The sequence below is a fragment of the Mustela putorius genome, unplaced genomic scaffold, assembly GCF_011764305.1.
Source record: "Mustela putorius furo isolate JIRA1106 unplaced genomic scaffold, ASM1176430v1.1 tig00000813_pilon_pilon_pilon, whole genome shotgun sequence".
NCBI lineage: Eukaryota > Metazoa > Chordata > Mammalia > Carnivora > Mustelidae > Mustela > Mustela putorius.
Window position 1 is genome coordinate 5,110,436 of NW_025421485.1, and position 24,851 is coordinate 5,135,286.

The 24,851-nt window shown below is 57.4% G+C and overlaps 1 protein-coding gene across 4 annotated transcripts in view; it reads right to left on the minus strand.

Annotated features, from left to right (window-relative positions):
- Positions 1 to 4,044: 4,044 nt before the first annotated feature.
- Positions 4,045 to 24,851, minus strand: part of HPCAL1 (hippocalcin like 1) — a 110,249-nt gene continuing 89,442 nt past the window's right edge. For all 4 annotated transcript variants that reach the window (XM_004745795.3, XM_004745794.3, XM_004745793.3 and 1 more), the window contains 3 exons: positions 9,543 to 9,938; positions 7,680 to 7,785; positions 4,045 to 4,937 (listed from right to left, as the gene is read on the minus strand). In XM_004745795.3, coding sequence (XP_004745852.1) covers positions 4,840 to 4,937; positions 7,680 to 7,785; positions 9,543 to 9,920 — 582 coding nt within the window. In that variant the 5' untranslated portion in view covers positions 9,921 to 9,938 and the 3' untranslated portion in view covers positions 4,045 to 4,839. The remainder of the gene's footprint in view (positions 4,938 to 7,679; positions 7,786 to 9,542; positions 9,939 to 24,851) is intronic.

The following is a 24,851-nucleotide window of genomic DNA, read 5'->3' on the forward strand; positions in this document are numbered from 1 at the left end:
CACTGGTCCACAGACACACAGACACACACAGACACACACGCACACACATCCAGGGCAAGGGGCACGGTCTGGGGGCCGTGATGCAGCTAGTTCTCATTCTGCTAATGACTTCTGGGACCTGAGCGAGCCTGAGGGGCCTGGCTGATGGCTCGTAGAGCACTGGGAGCCGGAGGCGTGTCCCTGGGACCCGTCCCCTCCCCTCCCCAGTCTCCTCTTTGCTCGCCACCAGGTGGAGCACATGCACCACAGAGACCCTTGGAAACAGAGCAGCAGGGTCCCCTGGAGAACAGGGACGTGGAGGGTGTGTGTGTGTGGCGCACATGTGGGAGATGGGGACACACCCAGCCCACATGTGGCGAGACCAGCCAGGACGGGCCCAAGTGCGCCCTCTCGTAAACTGCAGGAGTCAGGTGGCCTGGCAGTTCCTCAGAGATGGCTCCCCTTTGGGTCTGAGCCCAGAGGTGTCCCCCCACCCCAGGGAGTCTCAGAAGCTTCTGGAAAGAGTCCTGTAAGGGACAGAGGGGAAGTTTGCCCTCCGCAGGCAGCTGCCTTCCCTCGCCAGGTCCCTGCACTAGCCAGGCGGCACTCACCCCAAGGCTCTTCTGGGCCCTGACTCTGGGTGGCGTCCCACGTGGCCATGACCCAAGCGCTCCCTTGGGAGCAGCTCCCGCATAAACACGCCTCCGTCCAGGCCCAGGCTCACTGGCCTCCTGCACCACTGCGTCTCCCACGTCTACTCGACTCTCACCCCTTGTCCTCTCAGAGGTCTTCTGGATGTCCCCCAAGCCCAGGAGAAGGCCATGCTACAGGGCTCTGACTCCCTGAGGACCCCCAGGGTCCCCAGGCTGAGGGAAACCGGCAGAGGCGCCAGGCCCCCCACTGCCTGCGACACCCAGGGGCCCTGGAGCCCGCCTCCACCGGCCTCGCGCTGGGCAGCCCCTCGACGGAACAGCCAACAAGGAGTCCGCGCCTGGCACCAGCTCAGCTCAGCAGACTCAGGATGGCCCAAGGCTGGTGGCTGGTGAGAAGCTGACTTGGGCCCCATAGGCCGAGACCTGTGCCCACCGCCCTGCTCGGTGGCGCATAACCCCTCGTCCCCTTAGAGGCGGTCAGGCCCAGTTCTGAGCTGGGGCCCTTCTTCTGGATGCCCAAGTCTCCCCTCTGGCCCCTAGGCTCCTCGAAGCAGACTATGCACTCACTGCTGGCCCGTAACCCAGGGCAGGGCAGCTCCGGGAAAGGTCAGGGACAGGACGGACTTTTGCACAAACTCTCCTTCCTCTGGAAGACCTTCTGCAGGCGTCTGGCCTCCCCATCAGCAGTCTGACGTCCCCTCCTCAGGCGGCCGTGATGGGACTGGAAGCCAGTGCTGGCGGTCCAGCGGGGAGCCACCTGGTCTACAAGGTCCGGACGGGAGTAGGGAGCACAGCAGACGGCCCCCCACTCCCGGCCCCCAGCGGTGCCCCGCGCAGTGCCTCGGCCGGGGTTGGGGATTAGGCCCGGGGACCCCGAGCTGAGCCCTACTTAGGGACCCAGGGACAAGCCCCTGCATTTCCCCAGACACATGGGGCCCCAAAGGTGGCTTCAGCTGTCTGAAGACCACTCCGTGATTAGGAGTCGTCCCAACTTGGGTCCTCTGCAGGCCCCTATCTGCAACCCCTTTCTGGAGCAAGCAACTTCTCTATACCCCAGGCCAGCCATCTGGACCACGTAGGTAGTCACGGCTAACTTGTAGGCTGCTGGGAGGTTTACAGCAGCGCATTCAGCAGTATCTGTCCTAAGAGGCCTTCAGCACATGGGGGCTCGCATCTTGCTGGCTTAATGCCAGTTCCCACAGAGGCGGCCAGCTTACCCAGAGAAAGCCTCAGTCTGCATTAATGTAAAGCCAGGGTTGAGAATGAGGGGGTATAGCCCTGCCTTCCCAGGCCTTGATCCTGAGCTGCCCAGATGAGTACCTTAGACGTGGAGCCCGGCCCTCCCACGCTCCCCTCCACATCCCAGGCCTCCTTCCTGAGCTCTGAAACAACGTTCCAGCTTCAGGAGTGGTTCCTACTGTTGTAGGTCCTTGGCCGGACGGGGTGGTGGGCTACACCGACTTTCGTGAGCTCCTGCTGGGGCAGGGTCGAAGAGGACCCCCAGACTCACATCTTCACATCTGGGCAGAAGCACTTGTGATAGCTTTGGGGTTATATATATTTTTTAAAGATTTATTTATTTGAGAGCACACACGGCAGGGGCGGTGGTAGGGGAGAGCAGAAGAGAGGAACTTTATCAGACTATGTGCTGAGAGCAGAGCCCGATTCAGGGCTCGATCTCATGACCGTGAGATCACAACCTGAGCCAAAAACAAAAGTCAGACGCTTAACCAACTGTGCTACCCACACGCCCCTGATAGCTTTATATGCCATTTTAACTGAGTCATGGGGGCCCAGATACCTGGTCAAACATTATTCTGGGTGTGTCTATGCAGGTATTTCTGGATGAAACTGACATTTCAGTTAGTCGCCTGAGTAGAGCAGATATCTGATGGCCCTTCCCAGCGTGGGTGGGCCGCAGCCAATCCGTTGAAGGGATGAACAGAGCAGGACTCAGTCAAGGGCAATTCTGCTCTGAGGGTCTTGAACTGGGATGCTGATCTCTTGCCTTCAGACCCTTTTTGGAATGATGCCATCGGTTCTCCCGGGTGGAGCTCCAGCTCACAGATATTGGGACTGTCCAGCTTCCAGAATCATGGGGGCCAATGCCTTATAATAAGCGTGTGTGTGCGTGCGTGTGTGTTTAGATCTCCGATTGGGTCTGCTTCCCCGGATGGTCCTGGGACAGCGGTCATTCCCATCCATGCCCTATCCCCATTCCTGGCCCCAAAGCGCCCCCAACAGGCAGTATTGATTAATGTCTTCTGTAAAATTCAAGTCCCTCATGGGAGGGGAGCCCCGGGGAGGCCCCCTCCCCCAGGCAGAGTTGTCAAAACACCACCTTGTCATTTCTAGCACAGAGAGTGCTGCCCGCTGAGGCCCACAGTTGGGGGCGCGCCGGGAACAAGCCGCTGGCGGTGCCATTGACTCGCCAGGCACTCGCCAGGCACTCAGGGACAGCTCGAGTTCACTAACGGGACAGCCACCGCCCCTGCCCACCTGGGAGGCAGGCTCCGAGTTCAAGCTCTGCCCACTTACCTCTCCGTTTCAGCCCTTCCGCCGGAGAAGACATTGAGGCTCTGAGAGGCCCCGCAGCCCAAGGCAGGTGTGACAGACGCGGCTGGAGTCTGTCTTGAAAATACAACTCCAGTCCTGATCAACCCTTCCCGCTGCCATGCCCTCCAGGGAAGGTGGGCCCTCCTCAGCCAAGGGTGCCTCTTGACTGGCCAGTCACAGTCACCTCACACCCCCCAGCCAAGGCACTGACCTAGGTTACAGCCAAGGAGAGGGGAAGCTGGTGGGGGGAATTCTGGAAAGTTCTCCTCCCTCTCCTGGAAGAAGAGAAGACAGGGTTGCTTCTTATCCTGCCTGTGGAATGCTGTGTCAGCTGGACTGCGGGGACCCCAAGGAGACAAGTGTGAGGACAAAAGCTAAATGAGAGATCAGGTGGTGGGGTGGTAGGCAGGGGTGGGGGGGTACCCAGGGGCTGCAGGGGTATGCTCTCTCCAGAGGCTGGCTTAGCCAAGCCTACAGCACGCTGCCTTTGAACTTGACGTGTGACACAAACATATTACAGTACAAACACCTTCTGCATGGTTTTGTGCTGCTGGGACCAGAGGTGTCCCTCCAGCCCCTGGCTGAGAAACCAGGTCTCCCTCCAGGCCTGTGCCAATGGCTCGGGTCCCTGCTCTGTCCTCACGGGGCCCGAGAGTCAGACCTGCCAGGGATGGTTACCTTTTATTTCCATGAGCATTTCTTGGCACAAACGGGACAGATACTGAAGAAAAGGCTGCGAAGATTTAACAGACACAGGGACAGGACCCGGGCCGAGCCGACCGACAGCAGCCCGCTGAACCCGCCTTGACCAGAGGGTCTGGAGCAGCCCGGAGGCTCTCCGGGGCCAACACGAAACTCCGAGAATTCCATTTATTTGATCATTTTTAATACAGGAAATGCCAGACCAATCAACAGGGAGGACAGACCTTACACAGATGCCTGCGTTCACGACCTGGACGGACGGTCGCCACGGCACTGGGCACGCATGCATTTCCTTGGAAACGGGCAGATCGAGAGAGCGCATAAATACCACAAAATAATCAGGTTCGGGGGCGGATCACGGGCCACTGGGGCGGGGGGGACCACGCATCACAGGCAACGGAGGCGTGAAATACAGGACCTACACGGCACACGTCACTTCACCAGGGGCATAATTTATACACGAAAAGGAAGGAGGCCACAGTATCCGTACGTGCAAGCAGCTTTGGTCAGAGGAAACGCACGAGCGAGGCGGGGCCATGCACGGGGAGGGCTCGCCCGTCTACTCTCCCTCTGCTCTCGTCCCCACCTTGCCCACGGCCACCTGCCGTCACCACATACAGCAGCTGGCCTGGTCTCGATCTCAGGAAGTCCCATCCGTGTCCTCGGCGGTGTTCTCCGGGCTCCCTGGGGCGGGGAGATGCCCCGGGAGCCAGAACTGTGAGCCCTGCGTGTCAACACCTCCCCGGGGGGTGGGGGGCGTCCCTGGCGGGGGGCCGGGCAGGGGGACAGGAGGAGGCCAGGTGGAGGAGGGAGGCCCAGCCACCAGGCCGGGCAGGTCGCCTGGGCCCCGGCGAGCAGGAAAGGTGGAGGAGGCATCCACTTCTGCAAGCAAAGCTTAGACGGCGAGACGAGCCTGGGTTCCTCCGCCACCGTCCGGACGCCCGGCCCCTCAGAACTGACTGGCACTGCTGGGGTCGCACTGCAACAACCGGACGATGGAGGGGTCACTCTTGGCACCTTTAATGAATTCTTCCAGGGAGAGTTTGCCTGTGGCGCAGGAGAGAGGAGAAATGGGGGTCAGCCAGGGCTCCGCACTCGTCATGCGTCCGGAGGTCCCCGCCACGCTCCCACACCAGGGGACGCCCCCTTTGGTCTAAGTCTCGCACCTTCCGAAGCTGGGCCAAAGTGGGACTCCACTAACTTTGCACTTCACCAGGGGCATAATTTATACATGAAAAGGAAGGAGGCGCTGTGGCTTACGGGACAACGTCAATCCTTTTGGAAGCCACCCCAGGCTTTACGTAAGGAAGGTGGGGCTCGTCCGGAAAGAAAGTCACCCGTAACTGATTCGGAGCTGAGGGGACCATGGCTGGGGGTCGGCGGGCAGCCGGGGCCCCCCCCCACCCATCACTGCCCAGTGCCTGATCTCCCCTGGTGGCGGCATGGTTCGCGGCTCGCGGGCGGGATCGCTCTCTGCTGAGGGACTCTCGCCCTCCGGGGTGGGGCCTAGAGCGGGCTGGCCTTGCTCTGGGTCCGGCCAGTGACGCCCTAGGGCATCCTCTGCCCCTCTCACACCACCGACCCCATTACTGCTAGGACCGGGAGTAGGAAGTGGATTTGAAAACTGATGTGAGTTCTGGGGGGAAGCCAATGTTGGGACACCCACAGGCCCCTCTCGGTGGTCTCTCTCCCAGGACTCCCCCCTGCAAAGCGGAAGGACCTAGGTCTGAAGCTGGCCCTGTTCCAGTGACTTATGCCTTGGGGGAGTCTGCAGCTGTGAGGCCATAGTGACAGTGACCCCGCAGATCGGCAATAAAGGGACCGAGAGGCCTGTGGCCCGTGCCACGCCACAACAGGCAAGATACCAATGTTTCCACGTCTCAAGATCTTTAGCCCTGACCTGGTCTGGAAGATGTGCTCAGTGAGCTGGGGCCAGAGAGCCAGAAGAGGCATCCAGAAGCTTCCAGGCAGAGACCTCCTGCAAGCCCACTGCCCGAGAGGAACACCCCCTCCTCCTGGCCCCCAGCAGGAGAGAGGCAGGCTGGCCCCAGGGGAGACAATACAACATCCAGGCTCAAGGATGGGCTGGGAAGCGCCCCCTCAATGGAGGAGATGTTCTCCGGGACCCTGTGCCTGCACAGAGCGGCTACTGGGCTCTGCTGCTTTCCTGTGCTTGGTAGGGACTATTACCCACCACTCCCCCATCTCCGATCACTCAGAGTGAGAAGCTTCTGAGAGAACAGCCCCTCCTCCTGGTAGACAGCAGGACAGGTGAGGGGGCTGATGGGGGACCCGAGGGGCTCTGGGGGTTCCTGAGCACAGTCTGGGTCTGTCTGGCAGCAGTCGGCGTGCTCCTGGCGCTCAGCCAGTCTCCATTCACACTGACGGCCGGGATGGGTGTGGACAGAGAATGCTGTGCTGGGGGCAACCTGCCAGGCCCCCCCTGACCCCTGGGGAGGATGGCAGGGAAGGTAAGACAACGTGCAGGGCCCTGTCCACTCTAGCAGCCCCTCAAGAAGGGGTGCACCTGAGCACCCCTGACTTCACCTTCATCTCTCCAACGGCAACTCTCCCTTCCCGCACCAAGGCCTGGGACAGATGGACACCGGGGCTCACAGAGGTGCCCTGCACCGCAGCGCACAGACTCGGGGTCCCAAACAAGCTGGGAAGGTGTGGGCCCAGTTGGTCTTCTGGAGGAGCGGCGGGAGGAGCTCAGGCTGGGAAGCCAGGCAGGGGAGAGGGGTCGAGAGTGCCATGCCCAGGGCTCTGTGCTCACAGCACTCTGGGTATCATCTCCCTGAATCCTCACAACCACATGAGCCTGCCTTTATCATGCCCATTTCACAGAGGAGGAAACCAAGGCTCAGGAGAGCCAAGACTCGGTGCAGGTCCATCGGAGTCCGAAGCCTGCGTCTTACTACCCTGGAGGGTGAAGCCAGGCTTTAAATCTGCCCAAGGGCAATGCCAGGCACAAGGCTGTCTTGTTTCACTCGTGACCATGACTAGGGAACCATCGCCACGCCGTCTGCTGCGTCCGGTGTACCTTCTGCCGCTGTGCTCACACAGTAAGCCTGTCCCTGGGCCAGCTCGGTCCTTAAACCCATTTGCCAGAAGCGCTGCAGACCTTACAGAGCATTTCCTAATGCATTAGCTTGTTTTTCATCTCCAGCTCAACCCAGGGGGTGTTTCCTTTTCTACTCTAAATGTCCCATTTCTTTATTGCTCAAAAGCAAATCCAACCTGACTCTGAGACTGCACTTGACAAAGCCGGCAGGAGGCCTGGACCTACCGGGTCGTAGCTGCCTGCTCTTACGTGGATCCTGCAGAGCCCCACTGCCACGGTCCCCCAACAGAGCCCCTGGGGGCCGCTGGGGAGCCTGCCATCTCAGGAGGACAGCAAGGGTCCCACCATTCAGGGACCTTGATCTGCACCCTTCCCCCAAACCCAAGAAGGGCCCAGGTGCCATCAGTGCCCCTGCCTCCCTGTCCCTGGGACACATCCATGGGGCTGACAGTCTCTCCTATTTTAAAAGCACTTTAAAACGACACTAGGGCTCAGCGGGGACAGGGGGCACAGAGGACACAGCCAGGACATAGACCCGGGTCTCCCCGACTGAATCCAGCCTCTTCCCTCAGGCCAGGAGGAGCTGAAGGAGGCCTGAGAAGCTGCTGAGGGAGAGGGAAGTGCTCTAAACATACCTCTGCTCTCAGTAGCCCTGCACACACGCACACATGCACACACACACACAGTCACACACTCACACATACGCACACACGCCCACTTCTTACCATCGTTGTTGGTGTCCATCTGCCTGAAGATCTTGTCCGTTCGTTTCTCCGGAGTGGACTCATCCTCGGGCATTTTCATCACAGAGGACACCATTTTGTAGATAGCCTGCAAAGAGACACGTAGAAGCATGTGCTCCGAGATTCTGGAACATTCCTGGGCAGGTGGGGGCAGGTGTGAACTTCTTCCCAGGCCACAGAAAGACATGGAGAGGTCGGGATGCAAGCAGCCTTCAGGACACTTCCTCAGCTTTCTAGAGGAACATTTCCAGAATGTTCCACGGGGACTATCACAGACAGCACACAAGGCAAAGGAAGCCAGACCAATTTATGTGACGTTCAAGAGCAGGAGAAACCACAGCACAGTGACAGCCCGGAGCCTGGCGGCTGTCTGGGGTCGCAGGTCGGAGAGTGCTTGGGACGACACCTGAGGGACGCTTCTGGGGGACTGCGAATGTCTGTAACTCACCAAGGGTGGTGGTCTTAGGGGCATATGTGCACGACCCCCGTCCCCCAGCACACAGCTGTGCGCGTTTCACTTTGTGACTGTTAGACCTCCGCTTAAAACAAGCAAGATTTCGCCCCCGACACACATAGGGAGAACCACATCATGACCCCCAGAAAGGACCGGCAGCAGGACTGCACAGGTCTCTCCAGAAGGATGGAGAACGCACAGGCGCACACCTCCCTGGGACAGGACATCCTCATGGGACTGGGCCACGCAGCATGCCCAAGGGCAGAGCCAAAAGCAGCACCAAGCCTCTCCAAGGTCTTGGTTGGCTTCCAAAGTACTAAAAACTCCAGTCCATGCTGAGAAGGGTATAGGAGGTCAGTATCCCACCGGTAGGCTGAGAGGCCACGGGGAAGGGTCTCGGGGTTTGGGAACGTGGTGGGGGCACCCAGCAGCCAGATCCCATTCGCACAGGCGTGGCGCCCATCCCTACCCTGTACTCGCTGTTTGCACAATCCCACTGGTGTGTCTCAAGTTTTGGCCAGGCCAGTCTGCTCAGCCAGCGATGGGCATGCCCGTTTGCAAAAGGGGTGACAGGTAGGCTAGGATTCCAGGGAGAAAGAATTCTCACTCCCACCGCCTCTTACGGTGAAGGACCAGAAGGGACAACTGAGCCGCACAGGCCCCACCTGTGCTGACTTACTCTGCATGAGAACCAGCTACGTGGGGCAGCAGGGTGGTCGCTCCTCAGGCCATGTGCGGCTGGCGCGGGAGCTCATGGGGTTGACGCTCTTTGCTCAAGACTTAGCTCCTGGGCCACAAAGTTCCTTACATGCAGAGAAGGCCTCTTCTCGGGAATTCTAGAACCGAATCCCCCCGGCTCCAGGGACCCCAGGGAGCAGCAGCTTCTGGCTCTCTCCCCTCCCACAAACCCAGGCAGCCGGTGAAGGGAACCGAATGGGATTTCTTTCTGGAAAATGGCCTCACCTGCCACTGACAAGCATGAAGGTATGAAGGGGGAAAAAGGCCTCACAGGGAGAGATGTTCCTTCTGGGTTAGAACCTGTTACTCTGGGACCACGAATATTCCGGTTTTCCTTTACCGCAGCACGCTCCTGGGGACGTGGCAAACTGCGTGTCGCCATCTCGAATACGGAGACTCAAGGAGGGCTTAGCAGGGAGCAAGGGACCTCTCCTTTAGGATTTTCAGCTCTGCTAATTCTTAGGACATGCCCTCTCTGAGCTTCGGGCTTCATGAAATGTGGAGAAGGACCCCCCACCCTCCCCTTAGCCCAGGCCTGCTCCAGAAGTATTGGGTCTTATCATCACTATAGCAGGGACCTCCCTGGCCAGGTGACAGGCAGTCCAGGCTGGGGCAGGGGGCAGGTGGCAGTCCATGCTGGGGCGGGGCCCTACCTGCACGATCTCCAGCATCTCGCTCCGGCTGATGTAGCCGTTGCCGTCCAGGTCGTACATGCTGAAGGCCCACTTGAGCTTCTGCTCCAGCTTGCCCCGGGACGTGACGCTCAGCGCGATGATGAACTCCCGGAAGTCGATGGTGCCGTCCCCGTTGGTGTCGAAGGTGCGGAAGACGTGCTCGGCGAACTTGGAGGCGTCGCCGTACGGGAAGAAGTTGGCGTAGATCTTCTTGAACTCGTCCACGGTCAGGTGGCCGGTGGGGCAGTCCTTCAGGAAGCCCTTGTACCACTCCTGCAGCTCGTGGTCGGTGAACTCCGTGTTCTCGCGCAGGTCCTGCAGCACCTCGGGCCGCAGCTTGCTGTTCTGCTTGCCCATGGCGGCAGCTGGTCACCCCTGCAAGACGGGGGGGGGGGGGGGGGGGGGTGTGTCAGCAGGAGCGGGTCCCCGGGGAGGGGTTGCTGCGTGGAGAGGCCCCCACTGTGCACGAACGCCCTGCGGGGAGGGGGACCACTCGTGGGCACATCCTGTCTCCTGGAATGTGTTAATGGAGGGGAGGGGCGGGATGTACCCTAAATCAGTGGAATGAGGTGCTCCCGCTGCCGGCCGAGAGCACCCGTGACCCTGGGATCTGGCCGGCTCTCTCCTCTTCGGCACCACGTCCTGCTTTTGGAACAGGAGTCCAGAAACTCTGAAGGTGTCCCCTCTCTGTTTGTCTCTGAGAAGCTCCCTGGGGTGGGGGGCAGGGCAGGGTGGCTCTAGAATTAGGGCGGAGCAGCCCACGATGTTTCCCGAACAGGACCAGTAACAAATCGGGCACCGCGGGAGCGCGGGACGTGCCTCCCGTGCAGCTCCCCACGCGGCCGGGAGGGAGGACGGATTCGCAGTGACACGGCGGCCTCACGCTGACCCACTGTCACCTCCTCAGCTCATTTCATGGTCCGGCTCTGATGGTAACAGGGAACAGCCATCATTTTTCAAACATACAGAAGAGGAGACCATCAAATTGAAATGTCTCCCGCCCCCATCCCAGAGACGCCCGCTTGGAACTGCTTCTGTATTTACGAACCCCAAACAGTGTGCACCGCACCCCCATCCAGTAAGAGGACAGCCGGAGCTCATGTCTTCTCCCTGGAATGTCCTCCTGGCTCCCTCCTGGGTTTTATTAGCTTTATGATACATATCCCTGTTTTTACTTATCTATACAGTTTTATCTTTTAAAAAAGATTTTATTTATTCATTTGGGGGAGAAAGCAAGCAGGTGCAATCGGGAGGGGGGAGGGGCAGAAGGAGAGAGGATCTCAGGTAGACCCCCCCGGCCACGGATCCCTGACACAGGGCTCCATCTTGCGATCCTGAGATCGTGACCTGAGCTGAGACGCTTGACTGACCGAGCCACCCAGGTGCCCCTTTATGACTTTAAATTACATAGTTCAAGTTCCTTTCCTAACTTCTATGGAGGGCAGCCTGGCCATGTCTTTCCAAAGCTGCAAATGCCCAGCCCTTCCATTCGGAGGAGTAGCTACAGATACTCCAGCCAGGCAAACAGCGTACCCGTGCTGGGCTTGCTGCCCCGATTTCTGTAACAACCCAGGCGTCCATCACCGCGTACTGAGAAGCGGTAACCAAGACGTGTTTTTAAGTGAAAAGAGAAAGTGCGCAGCAGCACAGAGTTTGCTGCCCTTTGTGAAAAAGAAAACCATGTACACATGCGTGTTTCCGTGTCTGCAAGGACCCGTTAGGATGTGGCATTGCCTAGAGAGAGAGACGGCTGATGGACAAGGTTGGAATGGGGAGTTTTTATTGTAAATCCTTTTGCAATTTTAAAATGCTGACCTCTGTGCATGTATCTTCATACAAGGAGCACCTGCGGGGCTCTGTCGGTTAAGCCTCTGCCTTCGGCTCGGGTCATGATCTCGGGGTCCTGGGATCAGTCCTGCCCTGCTCCCTGCTCCGTGGGGAGCTGCTTCCCCCTCCTGCTGTTGTTCCCCCTGCTCATGGGCACACTCACGCTCTCTCAAATAAATAAATAGCATCTCTAAAAATAAACAAATAAAAATAAAAGTAGCCCGACCTCTATTTCTTCATTAAGAAACTTCCCTCTTGGTTCTCTCTGTAAGACCAGTTGCTGATCTCCGCTTTTCTTCATCAGCTTCTGTTCTGAGAACCACCATTTGTACAACGTCAGGGTTTACAATCTCTGCTTTCTGCCCTGACCTATAGGCTGATCTGAAAAAGCAGAAGCGAGCCAATGTTTGAGGAAGCCAGTTGTCAGGGCAGGACCCGCCCTGGGGGAGCCGTCCTTGATTCACTCCAGTCCACGCAGAACCTGCGAGGTCACCTCACCAAGTGCAGCATGTCCTAGGACGAGGGCACACATGACCTTCGTTCCACAGGAGCTGAGAGGTCACAGGAAGTCAAGGTCTCAAGGTCAGGGAACCCCACGCCTTCACCAGCCAGCTCTCTGACCCCCCGGAGGACGTGCAGCGGCACCATCTGGAAGGCCCCCAAAAGACCTGGTGTTCACAGGTCGCTGATTCTGCTTCTGGTCCCTTTGGAAACTCAGTTAATTAATAAGATTTTTTTTTTTTGGTAATGACCACTGTGATTCCTACGTGAAAAATAAAGGTGAATGTGGAAATCAAGATGTCTGACGGGAGAAGGAAAACCAACCAAGAAGCAGGTCGGATCTCGGTCCACTGGGAAACCTTCAGGCCAGGTTTGGGGGCTGCGGCTGCCTCTGGATTCTGCATTTTCTGTCATGCTCTTGGGGCCCCACTGGACCAGCTCCCCGGCCCTTCCGGGTGTCCCCTTGGCGGCCTGATGGCAGGGAACTGGGATGGCCTTGCCTGCCAAACCCAAGGACCGGAGCTGAGGGCACAGGGAGAAGCCACGTGGGTGTTGTCAGGGCCTTAGGCCAGGTGCCCATCCTTCTCTGCCTGTCCATCTGTCCACCCACAGGCTCTCCCGCCTAGCCTTGGGCGTGACCCTGAGACCTGCTCCGAGGCTGGTCCCCTCGCTGAGGCACCCCCTGCCCACGCCAGCCTCCTGGGGGCGTGTTCTCGAGCACACATGTCTACACACACGGAGGGGAGCTCGGAGTCCGGGAGACCCCTGGTGCAGCGTGGGGACCCCCCCAAAGGTGACCCCACAGAAGCCACTGAGCGGGCAGGCCAGGCCGCAGGGAGAGCCCTCAGAGCTCAGGGCTACGGACACCCTCTGCTCTCTCTGTCCCCAGGGCACCCTTCTCCGGCCCAGCTCCCATGTGCTTTCTCTGCTCCTGTGAGGGTCCCATTATTAACCTGCCAGCCGCACCCCTGCTTTGTCCGTTCTGTTTAAACAGCCTCCTGGCCTCCTCCTGTCACTTGGGACTTCTGCATGGCAAATTTGGGACGGCAAAACTTGGAGCCCAGCTGGCCCGGCGGGTGGCCTGAGAGCCCCCCCCCCACAGGGTGACGCGCCGCGTGGCTTCCTGCTGGCAGCCTCGCCTCTCTGTGTCCTCGGAGCACTGAGCAGCACTCCCCCCACCCCGGGGCTCCCAGATGCCACCTGCAACACCCCGAGGGCTTTGAGCACTTCCACGTCAGAGGCACGTGGGCCTGAAACGGGTTCACTTCCAACCCTTCCATCAGTTCAGCTGCTTTCGAAGCCCCGATACGGCATGCTCTCCTCCAGTTGTGGCATGTCTCAGCCAGCGACCCGAGTGGGCACCCCAACAGTTGTCCGGGGTCTCCCCATGGGGCCTCCCATCTGAAGCTTCCGCGGCCGCAGAGCCCCGCACACGGTGGGCCTCGGATGGTTCCTTCCACACCTGCTCGTCCCCGTTCTTCACTCCGTGTGCCAGACCCGGCGCTGTTCCCGCCGACAGCAGCGTGTGTCCCCGTGTCCCCAAAGGGGGCGCATCATACCACGCGGGGCGCAGCAGGAGAGGACCAGCGTGAGCAGGGTGGGCTGGCCGCCGTTCTGGACGGAACCCCCAAATTCACCTTGGAATGCGAATACATTTGGAAATGGGGTCTTTAAGAGGTAATTAAGGTCAAATGAAGTCATAGGGGTGGATCCTGACCTAATGTGACTGGGGCCCTTAGGAGACACAGAAGGAAGGGCGTCTGGGTGGCTCAGTTGGTTACGTGTCTGCCTTCAGCTCAGGTCACTCAGGGTCGTGGGATGGAGCCCCACATCAGGCTCCCTGCTCAGCGGGGAGTCTCTTTCTCTGCTCATGCTCTCTCTTATGCTCTCTCTCTCAAATAAATAAAATTGTATCTTTAAAAAGAAAACAGACACAGAAGGCCATGCGAGGTCACAGCAAGAAGACAGCCGTCTGTAAGCCAGGAGAAGCCTCAGAAGGGACCAAACCCGTGACACCTTGGTCTCAGACTTCTGGCCTCTGGGACTGTCAGAAAATAATGTTTCTAAAGCTGCCCGGTCTGTGTTACTTGGTTATGACAGCCCCGGACAGCCCCGGGATGCTAGCTCAGCTGCCCCTGGCCATGGACTGAGTCAGCAGATGCCATTAGTGTCTGTGGGGCTAGGCACCGGGAGGCTCCCACGGCCTCCCTCCCACCCTGCCAGCAGGCTCCAGAGGCAAAGCCAACACTCAGCCCGGGCTGTCCGGCCCCCGCCCCGCACCCTGCAGCGGGCAGCCATGGGAGGGCCAGGTGGCCACGGGAGGGTCCACGGGAGGGTCCACGCGAGGGACACGTGGCCACGGACAGCACCTTCACCGGGCCGCGTTGGATCGTTAATGGCTCATCCTTTACCCTGATTAGCATCCTGTCTCTTTCACCATGGAAACAAGCGGCCTTCGGTCAAGTTCTAGGCTCCGCGGGCTCAGGATCAGTCCCTTCAGAGTCCACTCACCTCCTGAAGACCAAATCCACACTCAGAATGATGCTGTCGGTCTGCCTCAGGATGTGTGTGTGTGATTTTGTTCTTTTAGATCCGACAGAAACGCCAAACCCCCAACACTTACTCTGCCTGAGACAACACGTGTTTACGGAGAGGAAGGTACCAGATTAGGGAGAGGGACCAGTACCGTCAATCCAAAGCTGGAAGGTCACAGGCAGAGAGAGCTCAGCGGTGCGCCCGGGGGGGTGGCCTCACGCCTTGCCAGCTCCCTCCCACGCATGTCCCCGAACTGACCCACAAGACTGCGAGTCCCCCCCAGCCCCCCTCTCACAGTGCTTCCAAATGGGGGGTGGAGGGTGTTCCTGGGAGGCTGCATGCGGGGAGAGGGCCTCCTTCCCAAACTAGGGTTTCTTCCTGGTCTGACAGTCTAAGATCCCTGGGTCTGGAGGTCCAGGTGGGGGAGTCTCTCACCACAAGCGGTGACCCCTCCCAAGGAAGGCGAAGGAGTCGAGGAAGGGAATACAGCATTCCCTGGAAGATTCTGGAAATGTGAGGTCTACATGTTGGTGTGCCCCACCTCACCCTGCACTGGGTCCTGAGTCATTTAATTGTGGGGATGCTTGCCCGCTTGCCGGTGCTCTGTACCCCTAAAACTCAAGCCCAGAAGTGGGGGCCATCAGCATGTTTTCGGGGCCTGGCGCCAGGCTGGGCACACGGGGTGCAGTCTCCTGGAGCCCATCAGGCCCTCAGAATGGCCAGGGATGCACCTTCTTGTTCTCGATGTGCTCAGGCAGTTACCACACAGGTGCCTATGGACGGGGTCGGGGTGGGGTGGGTGGTGCTCCTGGGACAAAGGATTACATTCCCAGAGGGACGGGGGGCTAGGCAGTCTGCCTAGGAAGACAGCATGCGTAATCAAAACCAAAAGATAAGTGTAAGGCTCTACTTAGCCAGAGCGACTCCATCTTGGTTAAACAGCCATTTTGTTGTTTGTGCGGTAAACTTAAATTAACCCTTCCCCCGAGAAAAAATTACTTAAAAGCAAGTCCAGGAAACCAGTAAAGCATAGTTGGCTAGTCCCTGATAACAGAACCCAGAATACAAGGACAAGTCAGGCCAGATGAAAACATCTAATCAGTAAAAAGCACATATGCAACCTCCCTAACCACCAAAGAATGTAAACCCCGCCTTTTGGCCGCCAAACTTGGGCGCCAATTATGACCAGAGTGAAAAGACACACAAACCCGGTAGGTTAAAATAACAAGATATGGGTTGCGGTTTTACCCAGCAAAAGGTCGCCTGTGAGATTGGGAGGGGTCGCTCTCTTTACGGGCGGCCCTGACCAGTCAGTCGATTCTTGATGCTTGGCACAAATAAAGCTTTGCTTGTTAACTTCGCTTTGTATCAGTCTTGCTCCTTTGATAATGGACCCCAACTATAAGGAGGTCTTTTTTTTTTTAAAGATTTTATTTATTTATTGGACAGAGATCACAAGTAGGCAGAGAGGCAGGCAGAGAGAGAGGAGGAAGCAGGCTTCCCGCTGAGCAGAGAGCCCCATTCAGGGCTCGATCCCAGGACCCTGGGATCATGACCTGAGCCGAAGGCAGAGGCTTAACCCACTGAGCCACCCAGGTGCCCCTATAAGGAGGACTTTAAAAGCCCCTGGAGGTCAGGGAGCCTAGGTAGCTCCTTGGTCACATGACCAACATGTGATTTCTGCTCAGGTCTTGATCTCAGGGCTGTGAGTTCAAGCCCCACACTGGGCTCCACGCTGGGCATGGAAGCCTACTACAACAAATAAAACCAAACCAAAAAGCCACTGGAGGTCGACGCCCATAGGCTACCTCTAGGCAAAGTCCAAGCGCTGGGAAGGCGGGGGCCACCTTGGCCAGGCTGGGAGGGGGCAATGTTATCTCCATCTTAGACACAAGTGAGGTTTCCATGAAGCACGAACTCATCTGTGACCTTCCCTGGGGTCCCTTCCTTGCCCGGGGCCCGCAGGCAGTGATGGAGGCCACCACGGCGCTCCCGGCGGATAGTTCCCCCACCATGAAGTGGCGCCCATGAAGGTGAAATGGAGTCCCTCACGCCCCTCACTGGGCCAGCTCCCATGTGCTTCCTGAAGACTCAGACGCAACAGTTAACCCCGAGAGCCTCATTTTAGCTCTGTCCTGGAGGCGCTCAGCCCAGAGCACGCAGCCTCCCAGGGACCCAGGACGGGGGGACGCTGCATGAACACTGACCCCTCTTTTACTAATCACGCCAAGGAACCGTTATTGATGACTGGCTGGCTGGGAAGAAGGAGGCAAACAAGCCAGCCTTTCTGCAGAGACAAAGCAACCACCCCCTTTCTCAGCAGAAATGGCCCCACAGCCCTGGTGCTCAGGCATACACCATCCTTCATCTGTAGACCAGAAAATCTCTCATCTCCGCTGACGGATGGGGTGAAGAATGGGTGTGCCAGGAAGGGTGATCAATTCGGGATCAGAGCCACCGTCTCACTCCGCTTGAAAAGCTTCGTGATCAAGCAGGGCTCGGATCAGACAGCCAACAGCCTTCAGAATGCATCAAAGATCGCATTTTCATTCCCAGTAACGGAAGAATGAAGAGACGGTTAATGTAGCACTTACATCCGTCCGTCTCTCTGGCTCTCGCTTACTCCATCTATCGTTCTTAATGTGCTAAATTGTTCCGAGAGAAAAAAAAAAAAAAGCGCAAACATGTAGCTAGGGAGCCCTGTGAAAATATTTAACCCGAAGTAGGTATCGCCTGCAAATTAAAGCCTTTTTAATGGCGTAGTTCTTCCAAATGCTTGGTGAGGCTCCAGGGAACCTAGTAGCGAGCGTGTGCATTAATCACACTGGCTGACGGCGTGGGTCGACACTGCAGCCATCGCTTTAAAATGCTTTCGGACGCCTGGGTGGCTCAGGGGGTTAAAGCCTCTGCCTTCAGCTCAGGTCATGATCCCAGGGTCCTGGGATCAAGCCCCGCATCGGGCTCTCTGCTCCACAGGGAGCCTGCTTCCTACCCTCTCTCTCTCTCTCTGCCTACTTGTGATCTCTCTGTCAAATAAATTAAAAATCTTTAAAAAAAAAATAAAATAAAATACTTTCATCAGGTTAGATCTCCAGAGCTCCCTGGGCCAAGCAGACTTACAAGCACTCGGAGGAAGCAAGTCCTTAGGAAAGGCCAAAGTCAGGATGAGGCTGGGGGGCAGGGGGAGGGCTGGGATCCGCGGTGAATCTGAACTTCAAGCAACCCTCGGGCTCTTCTGGGGATGAGAGCTTGTTTTGCCTGGGGTCGAACAGGAAAGTCGGGGCTGAAGGGACCCGCAGAAAACGGGCAGTTTGCTCTGGTGACTCATTAACAAATGGACAAATGCTGAATTGGCCCTTCTCTTCTCCAAGGAAGCGGGTGAGAGGCAAGCTGCAGGCAGCCTTGGCTTCTAGTGCAGCTGGTCTGAGGAGGGGGCCAGTCCTGTCCCAAAGGGTCTGTGACCATTGCCGGATTGCCCCCAGCAGGAACAGCACCCTTGGGGCAGCTCAGGCTGCAACGCGGCTGGGTGGACCCTGGTGCTGGTGCGTGCAGGCAGGCGGACTCCTCCAGACTGGAGACCCCGCCTCCCCCGCCCATCCCCCCTTCCCGCCTCCTCTGCAACTCTGGTGCCTCAGTTTCTCTGTTTATAACCTAGATTTTCCCAGTACAGTAATCACCAGCCTCATGTGGCTCTTGAACATGGAAAATGTGGCCCGTCTAAATTCACAGATGTGGGGGCACCTGGGTGGCTCAGTGGGTTAAGCCTCTGCCTTCAGCTCAGGTCATGATCTCAGGGTCCTGGGATCGAGTCCCGCATCGGGCTCTCTGCTCAGCAGGGAGCCTGCTTCCCTCTCTCTGCCTGCCTCTCCATCTACTTGTGATTTCTCTCTGTCAAGTAAATAAATAAAATCTTTTAAAAAAAAATAAAAAATAAATTCACAGATGTGCCCACAGAGTAAGGCACACATTGGCCTTTGAGGCCTTCCCACATAAAAATAATGTAAACTAGTTCATCATGATTTTGCTATCCTGATGACATGTGGAGTGATAAGTGACACCGTCTGTGATATTGTGGGTTAAATGAATCATGTTGATAACCTTCATCTCCTCTGTTTCATTTTACCTTCTTAACGTGGCTACTAGAAAAATGACACATGAACGTGTCCGATGTTCCATTCCTACTGGCTGCTCAGCCCTGGGAAGACCCTTGGGGCCCTGCAGATCTGGGGCCACCACACAGGGACTCTTGAAACTCATGACCACCCTGCTGACAGGCCCATTACTAACTGCCACCCAGCTGGGGCAGGTACCCATGAAAGAAAGATCGTGGCATTTCCATTTCCCAATCAGTCACAAGTTCTGTTACAGCATTTTCGAGAACCTTCCTAGAGCCCAGCTACAGTGATGGCCCAGGTCCTTATACAGCTGAGGATCAGAAGTGGTAGAAAGTATTCTCTCAGGAAGCCCCTGAATGAGATCAGGGGGACAGAGGCCGGCAGTGGCAGACCCCTTGGGAGCTCAGTTACAGAGAGCAACCCAGGTCCCAACTTAGGCCTCTGACCTCCAGGAGCCCGTTTTCAGAGGGCTTCCTGGAAATCTGCTGCATCCAGCTTACCAGGCCAGTGGGCTTTGGTTGAGAAATCCCGCTGAAAACCCTCTGGACTTCTGCACCCATCCCCCGAAGCTTAAATCCTCATGACTCCCCAAAAGCTATAAAAAAATAATAATAGAAGACAGGAGGGAGGGAGGGAGGGATCTGGCTGAGACCTAGAGCTCCCCTCCCTGTCTGGAGCCTTCCTCTCCACTCTGCGCAGGCTGGAATGCTCTGAATGAGCTCAGAGAAAGGAAGTGGCGAAGAGGAGAGAGAAACTCCCAAGAGGCCGTTCTCTCCCCTGCAGAAGCTGCCAACGCGGCGGAAACTGGGGGTGGCTTTCCCCACACATCTCGTGCCTCCAACAACACTGGTTTGTCCATGTGACTGCTCGCCTCAGCTGTCCAGCGAACTTCTACTCAACCTCCAAAGCCCAGCTCACACGTTCCCTATTCGGGGCTGTGCGTCCCAGCCCCCAACAATTCCTCTTTCTTTGGCATCCCAATACCAATTTTTAACCCATTTCTATCATGACCTCAGCCTTTATAACACAGTTTACTTGTGTCTTTCCCTCACTGGACCATGAGCTTACTGTGGAAAGAGAACACCTCATTCACGCCGAAGCCCTGTCCAGCCACAAGGCCTTTGGCGTGTGCTGCTCCCTCCACCTGGTCTCAAGGTGCCTTCCCTCAACGCTCACGTCTTTGCTCGAGTCTTCTTGGGGGTGCCTTCTCCAAGGAACCCATCTCAAATAGCATCGGCCCTCACGCTCTGGTCCCTCACCCCGCCCCCTTGTCCTAGCGTTCCCTACTCCTTGGCACCACACTGACACCTTTATTGACTGTCTCCTCTCGTTCCTCTGTATCCCCACGTTGCCCAGGACAGGGCTCGGTGCTCGGTAAATCCACCCGCAGTAAGGGTTGTGGGTTCCGAGGGCCTAGCACAGTGCCTGAATGGAGGAGCTGAAGAATGAGTAAATGGGTCTCTTCTAGGACCCTCTCGCCCCAACATTTTGTGACTTCCCCAGTATCAGGGGACCCAGGAAGGCACATCACAGATCAGGACGTTAAAGCACTCTCTTGCCCAGATCTGAAGCTCCAAGAGAGACATTCTGTAATCCAGACTTGGTAATTAGGAAAGCTCCATTTACTGGCACGGGAATAGCCATAGCTGAGCAGAGGGCCTGCCTGGGGCATGTCAGACCCCAGGGTCCAATCACCAAACCCGTGCCACCCCCTCTCTCCGTCTGTGAACACACCCCAGCTAGGTGGCCCTCAGCCAGGGTTCCCCCTGCCCCCCTCCGGCCCCCTCTGACCCCACTTCAGTCAGCCCTGGGGGCACAGAGCTGGGGGGCGGGGTGCCCACCCGGCTCAGCTGTGCTTCTCAGGTGTGGAGATCTGGGACGCCAGCCCGCACACGTTGGCACAAATGCCTGCAGGCTGCACGTGTCCGGCCGCAGAATGACTCCAGCACCGGCCCTGCCTGCATGGGACAGATCCGCATGGCATGTGACCGAGGGAGCCCCGGATTCTGCACTGATGCTCGAGGATGCGGACCCCCGTCCTCCCAACCCCCGTGGGAGGGAAACCCACAGGCGGTGCCTATACACCCTGGCCAGTGGGGCACCTCCTGGGAGGTGGGGGTTGCCCCGAGCCAGGCTCTGGGGTGTGGTGGGTCCCAGGTTCGGTGCCTCAGGCCAGCATCTGCTCACTCCTCCGTTGTGGGACCAGAATGCCCGCTCGGTGGTGGCTGTGCACGAAAGGGGCCACACGGGGCAGCGGGTGCGTGGAAAATGGGCAGCCCATGCTCTTCCCCGGCTCCCCTGCCACGCCTTATGGTCTCGGCTGTTTCAGAACTTCTCTGGGCCTCAGTTTCCTGAACTGTAAACGGGAATAACAGCCCTCGCCTGCCGCTGTGACCCGTGTCGCCGCGAGGGTAGAGGGCGATGAAGGCATAAAAGGACTAACAAATTTAAAACCTCAAGTATCTGGAAGTCACATCACAGCTTTTAGGATACAGGAAAAGAGCTTAATGAGCTTAATTGCAGGATGGAGCAGAGCCAGGCTGGGGGCTGGAGGCTGAGGCTGGGGCTGAGGCTAGAGGCTGAGGCTGGCGAGGGCTCACGGGCTGCCCGCGCTTTTGGACTCACCTCTCGCCCACATGCCCAGCCCAGAGCATGAAAACCTGGGATCCCAGCGGCCCAGATACAACCAGTGCAGGTCCGAGTCCCTGAAATTCTAACTTCTGTTCTTAGGAGAAAATGAGAAAAAAGGAGAGAAGAAAAGGACAGTCCTCCGGGGGCAGAGCAGAGCCTCCAGCAAGCTCGCGCTGCCCGGGTTGCGAGTCCGGCAAAGCCACCTGAGGCTCCGTGAGCCCCGCTCCGCTCCCGCCAGCCACGGACACTGTGACCGGCCCCCAGGGGAGGGAGAAGGAGGGGGAACCCCTCAGGGAGCGGATGGGCTCTGCTCTAAGGGCAAGATGTCTCCTGGGGAGTCTGTGGCTTCTACCCAGTTCTGGTCCACGTAGGAGCTGGTTTCTGCACAGGACAAATGCCCAGAAGGACAGGGAGCTTTGCAGAGACTGAAGGAAAGGTCTAGAATTTGCCCAGAGCGACCTCCAGCATTCTGAGGAGGCTGGGCTGCTCAGATGTGTGCAGGACAGGGTGCACACGCACACACACACACACACACGCACCCCCACACCCCCACACCCTACCACAGCACGTGGCACATACACTATGCACACACCACACACACGGCTTACATACATCACGCATACACATGCCGCTGACTGTCCCAATGCCTCCGCCTGCTTCCCAGAGCCAGCAGAAGAGATCCCAGGCCTGGCTGGGCAGGGGCACGAGGTGCTCCCAGGACGAAGACCTTTCCGACTCAACAGTACCTGGAACAGCCAGGATTTTACCCTGGGAGTGCTCTCATCTTATAGAAAACAGTACGGGACACGCTGACCCTTCGCTCATTCATTCCGCGGCTATCTGCTATCCTGCCCCTCACTGAACCTGTACAGACTCCTTAGGCACCAGGACCCCAGGCTGGAAAAAGGCAGCCACTGCGGGCCCAACATAACGAAGAACACGCCGGGGCCTCTGCTGGGGCGGACAGGGACAGGCCACCGGAGCTGCTGTCTGGGAAAACATTCTCCCAGCAGAGAAGGGTTGAAAAGTGGCCTTCAAGGAGGAGTCCCCAGTGTCCGCAGAGGTGTGGTGATGGCGTGAAACAGCACAGTGTGGCCGCAGAAATGCCGGCTTGGGGCACGTGGCAGAGGGGTGGGCAGGGCTAGCTTCAGGACTTTGCCCTGGGGGCACTGGGAGAAGGCCACCAGCCCAGACCAGTCCCGGCTCCACAGCCCTGGGCCTGTTACCTCTTGAGGTAACGCCTTCATGAGCAATGACTGGGCCAGCAATAGAACAGCACCGAACAGTAGAGGACAGTCTGGAACAAAGGGATAGATTAACAAATGTAGGGTGTGAGGAGGAGGGCAACTAGGGGACAGAAGAAAAAATACGTCAGATCCAAGGAATTCAGACTAATTAGTCAAAGTGTGGTTCAAATGTGTCAAGTCCAACTCAAAAAATAAAAAGGTGCTTCTGAATTCTTTCTCAGGGTAAAGGGTGAGGGCTGGACCAGCAGCTCTGTGATGGAGCTGAGGAGGCTTTCCTGGTAAGAAGTGAGCGGCTATTAGCACAGCTGTCATTCCCAGCGTCAGAACAGAGTGGGGGCCCCGGGAAGTCCTGTGCCTCAAAGGGCTGCTTTCCTCATCTGTGAATTATGCCTTGAGACTAGTGGCCCCTGAGGCATGCACCCAGCAAGCCCACTTGCTTGGCTGGAATGTATGTCCCTCTCCCCGGGATCTTTTTTTTTTTTTAAGATTATTTATTTATTTATTTGACAGACAGACATCACAAGTAGGCAGAGAGGCGGGCAGAGGAGGGGGGGGAAGCAAGCTCCCTGCTGAGCAGAGAGCCCGACGCAGGGCTCGATCCCAGGACTCTGGGATCATGACCCAAGCAGAAGGCAGAGGCTTTAACCCACTGAGCCACCCGGGCACCTGGATCTTTTTTTTTTTTTAAAGATTTTATTTATTTATTTGCGAAAGAGCACAAGTTGGGTGAGGGCGTGGGGTGGGCAGAGGGAGAAGCAGGCTCTTCCCCCAAGCAGGGACCCCAACTCAGGGCTCGAACCCAGGACCCTGGGATCATGACCTGACCCAAAGCTTAGCTGACTGAGCCACCCAGGCGTCCCTTCCCAGGATCCCGGCCGGCAGACCCATTTGCTTAGCTCTTCTCCCCGTCGCGGGTGGAAAGCTAAATTTCCACCAGGCTCCTGCTTGAGTGACAGCTCAATCCACAACACACACGCCCCAAATGAACCGCTTCCAAACTCTGAATTCACGTGCCCCTGATGAATGAGGTCTGGCCACATCCTAAGACACCAAGGATAGAAACTGTAAGAAATGTCATTTCCAAAAAAAAAAAAAAGGAAAGAAAGAAAAGAAATGTCATTACAGATACCAGATTTCAAAGATGTTTTCAAGACGCACAGAGCCCCCTGGGGGTTTGTGGGCGCCGACAAGTGGCTCTGTCCCCAGGAAAGTCCACTGCATGAGGTGCTGCCCACAGCAGAGCTTTCGGAGTGCCTGGCTGCCACCAGGGGCCAGTCAGTAGCTTGTTCATGGCGCAGCTCCCTAGTCCGGAAATTTTTTTCTTTCTTTCTTTCTTTCTTTTTTTTTTTAAACTTGGAAGGAAACTTCCAGTGAATCATCTCATATGCTATTTGATTCATGTTTAATGTCTTTGGGAAGAAATAAAAACACTAAGTCATTCGCAACAAAAACGGCATCAGCCTGGCTAAAACACCAGGCCAGGCCCCCAAACGGGGACGTGCGGGCTGCCCTCGGGGACCACAGCTGGCGCGGGCTTCACTTTGTCATTAGGAGCGTGTTTCTGATCAGGAGTGCAGATGGCTCAAAAAAGCTGCCCTTTGCCACTTTCATTCTTTAAATCACAACACCGGAAGGCACGGATCTGCAGGGAGAGCGGAGACCGATGCGCAAACTCGCGCACGGACATCGATCGGCACTCGTTAACTGAGCACATACCTAGTGAAAACCAGCGCGCAGTGTGCTGGGGACACACAGAAGGACGGGGGCTCTCAGACTGCTTGCGGTGCAGTTGGGAAGGCAAGGCATGCCCTTCCTTCTTCTCTACGCCGAGTGAGCGCCTCTGCCGGCCGGGCACCGAGCCCAGGCTGGTGGCATAAAGGGGGACAAAGGAAAGTGGTGTTCCAGGAGGAACCGACAGACTCTAGCTTTCAGGCTGGGGCCCACGTCCTTTCCTGACCCTCTTCCCCAAGGACGTAGCTGAGCTCCGTTCACCCAGAGCGCAGCTGGGAGGAAGCCTGTAACCGATTAGCACGGTGCCTGGAAACATGGGAAAGTTGCAGTACTTGGCACTCGGTGAGAAGAAGGAAGTCCGGGACACAGGGAGAAAAGGTGGGCCTGACGACCCCCAGCTCCTCTGCGGGCCCAGCCCTTGCGTGGGGAACTTGGCCTGGCCCCATGGGGCCCACCTTCCTGGCGCTCTGAATTTCCCAACCCAGACAGTCTTCAACTTCAGAAAAGGAGCCCGTCTCCGGGAGACGCTGGGAGGTCCCAGGCGCATCCACCAGAGCAAACCTTTGTGAAGTATGTTCCCAGGGAGGACGTTCAGCCACAAACCCACACACAGAGTCTGACAGGTCCAAGAAGAGTCAAGGAGTCCACAGGACAGAAAACGTGAAATGTGGGCTGACCCGGAAATCAGGGCTTTGGGAAGC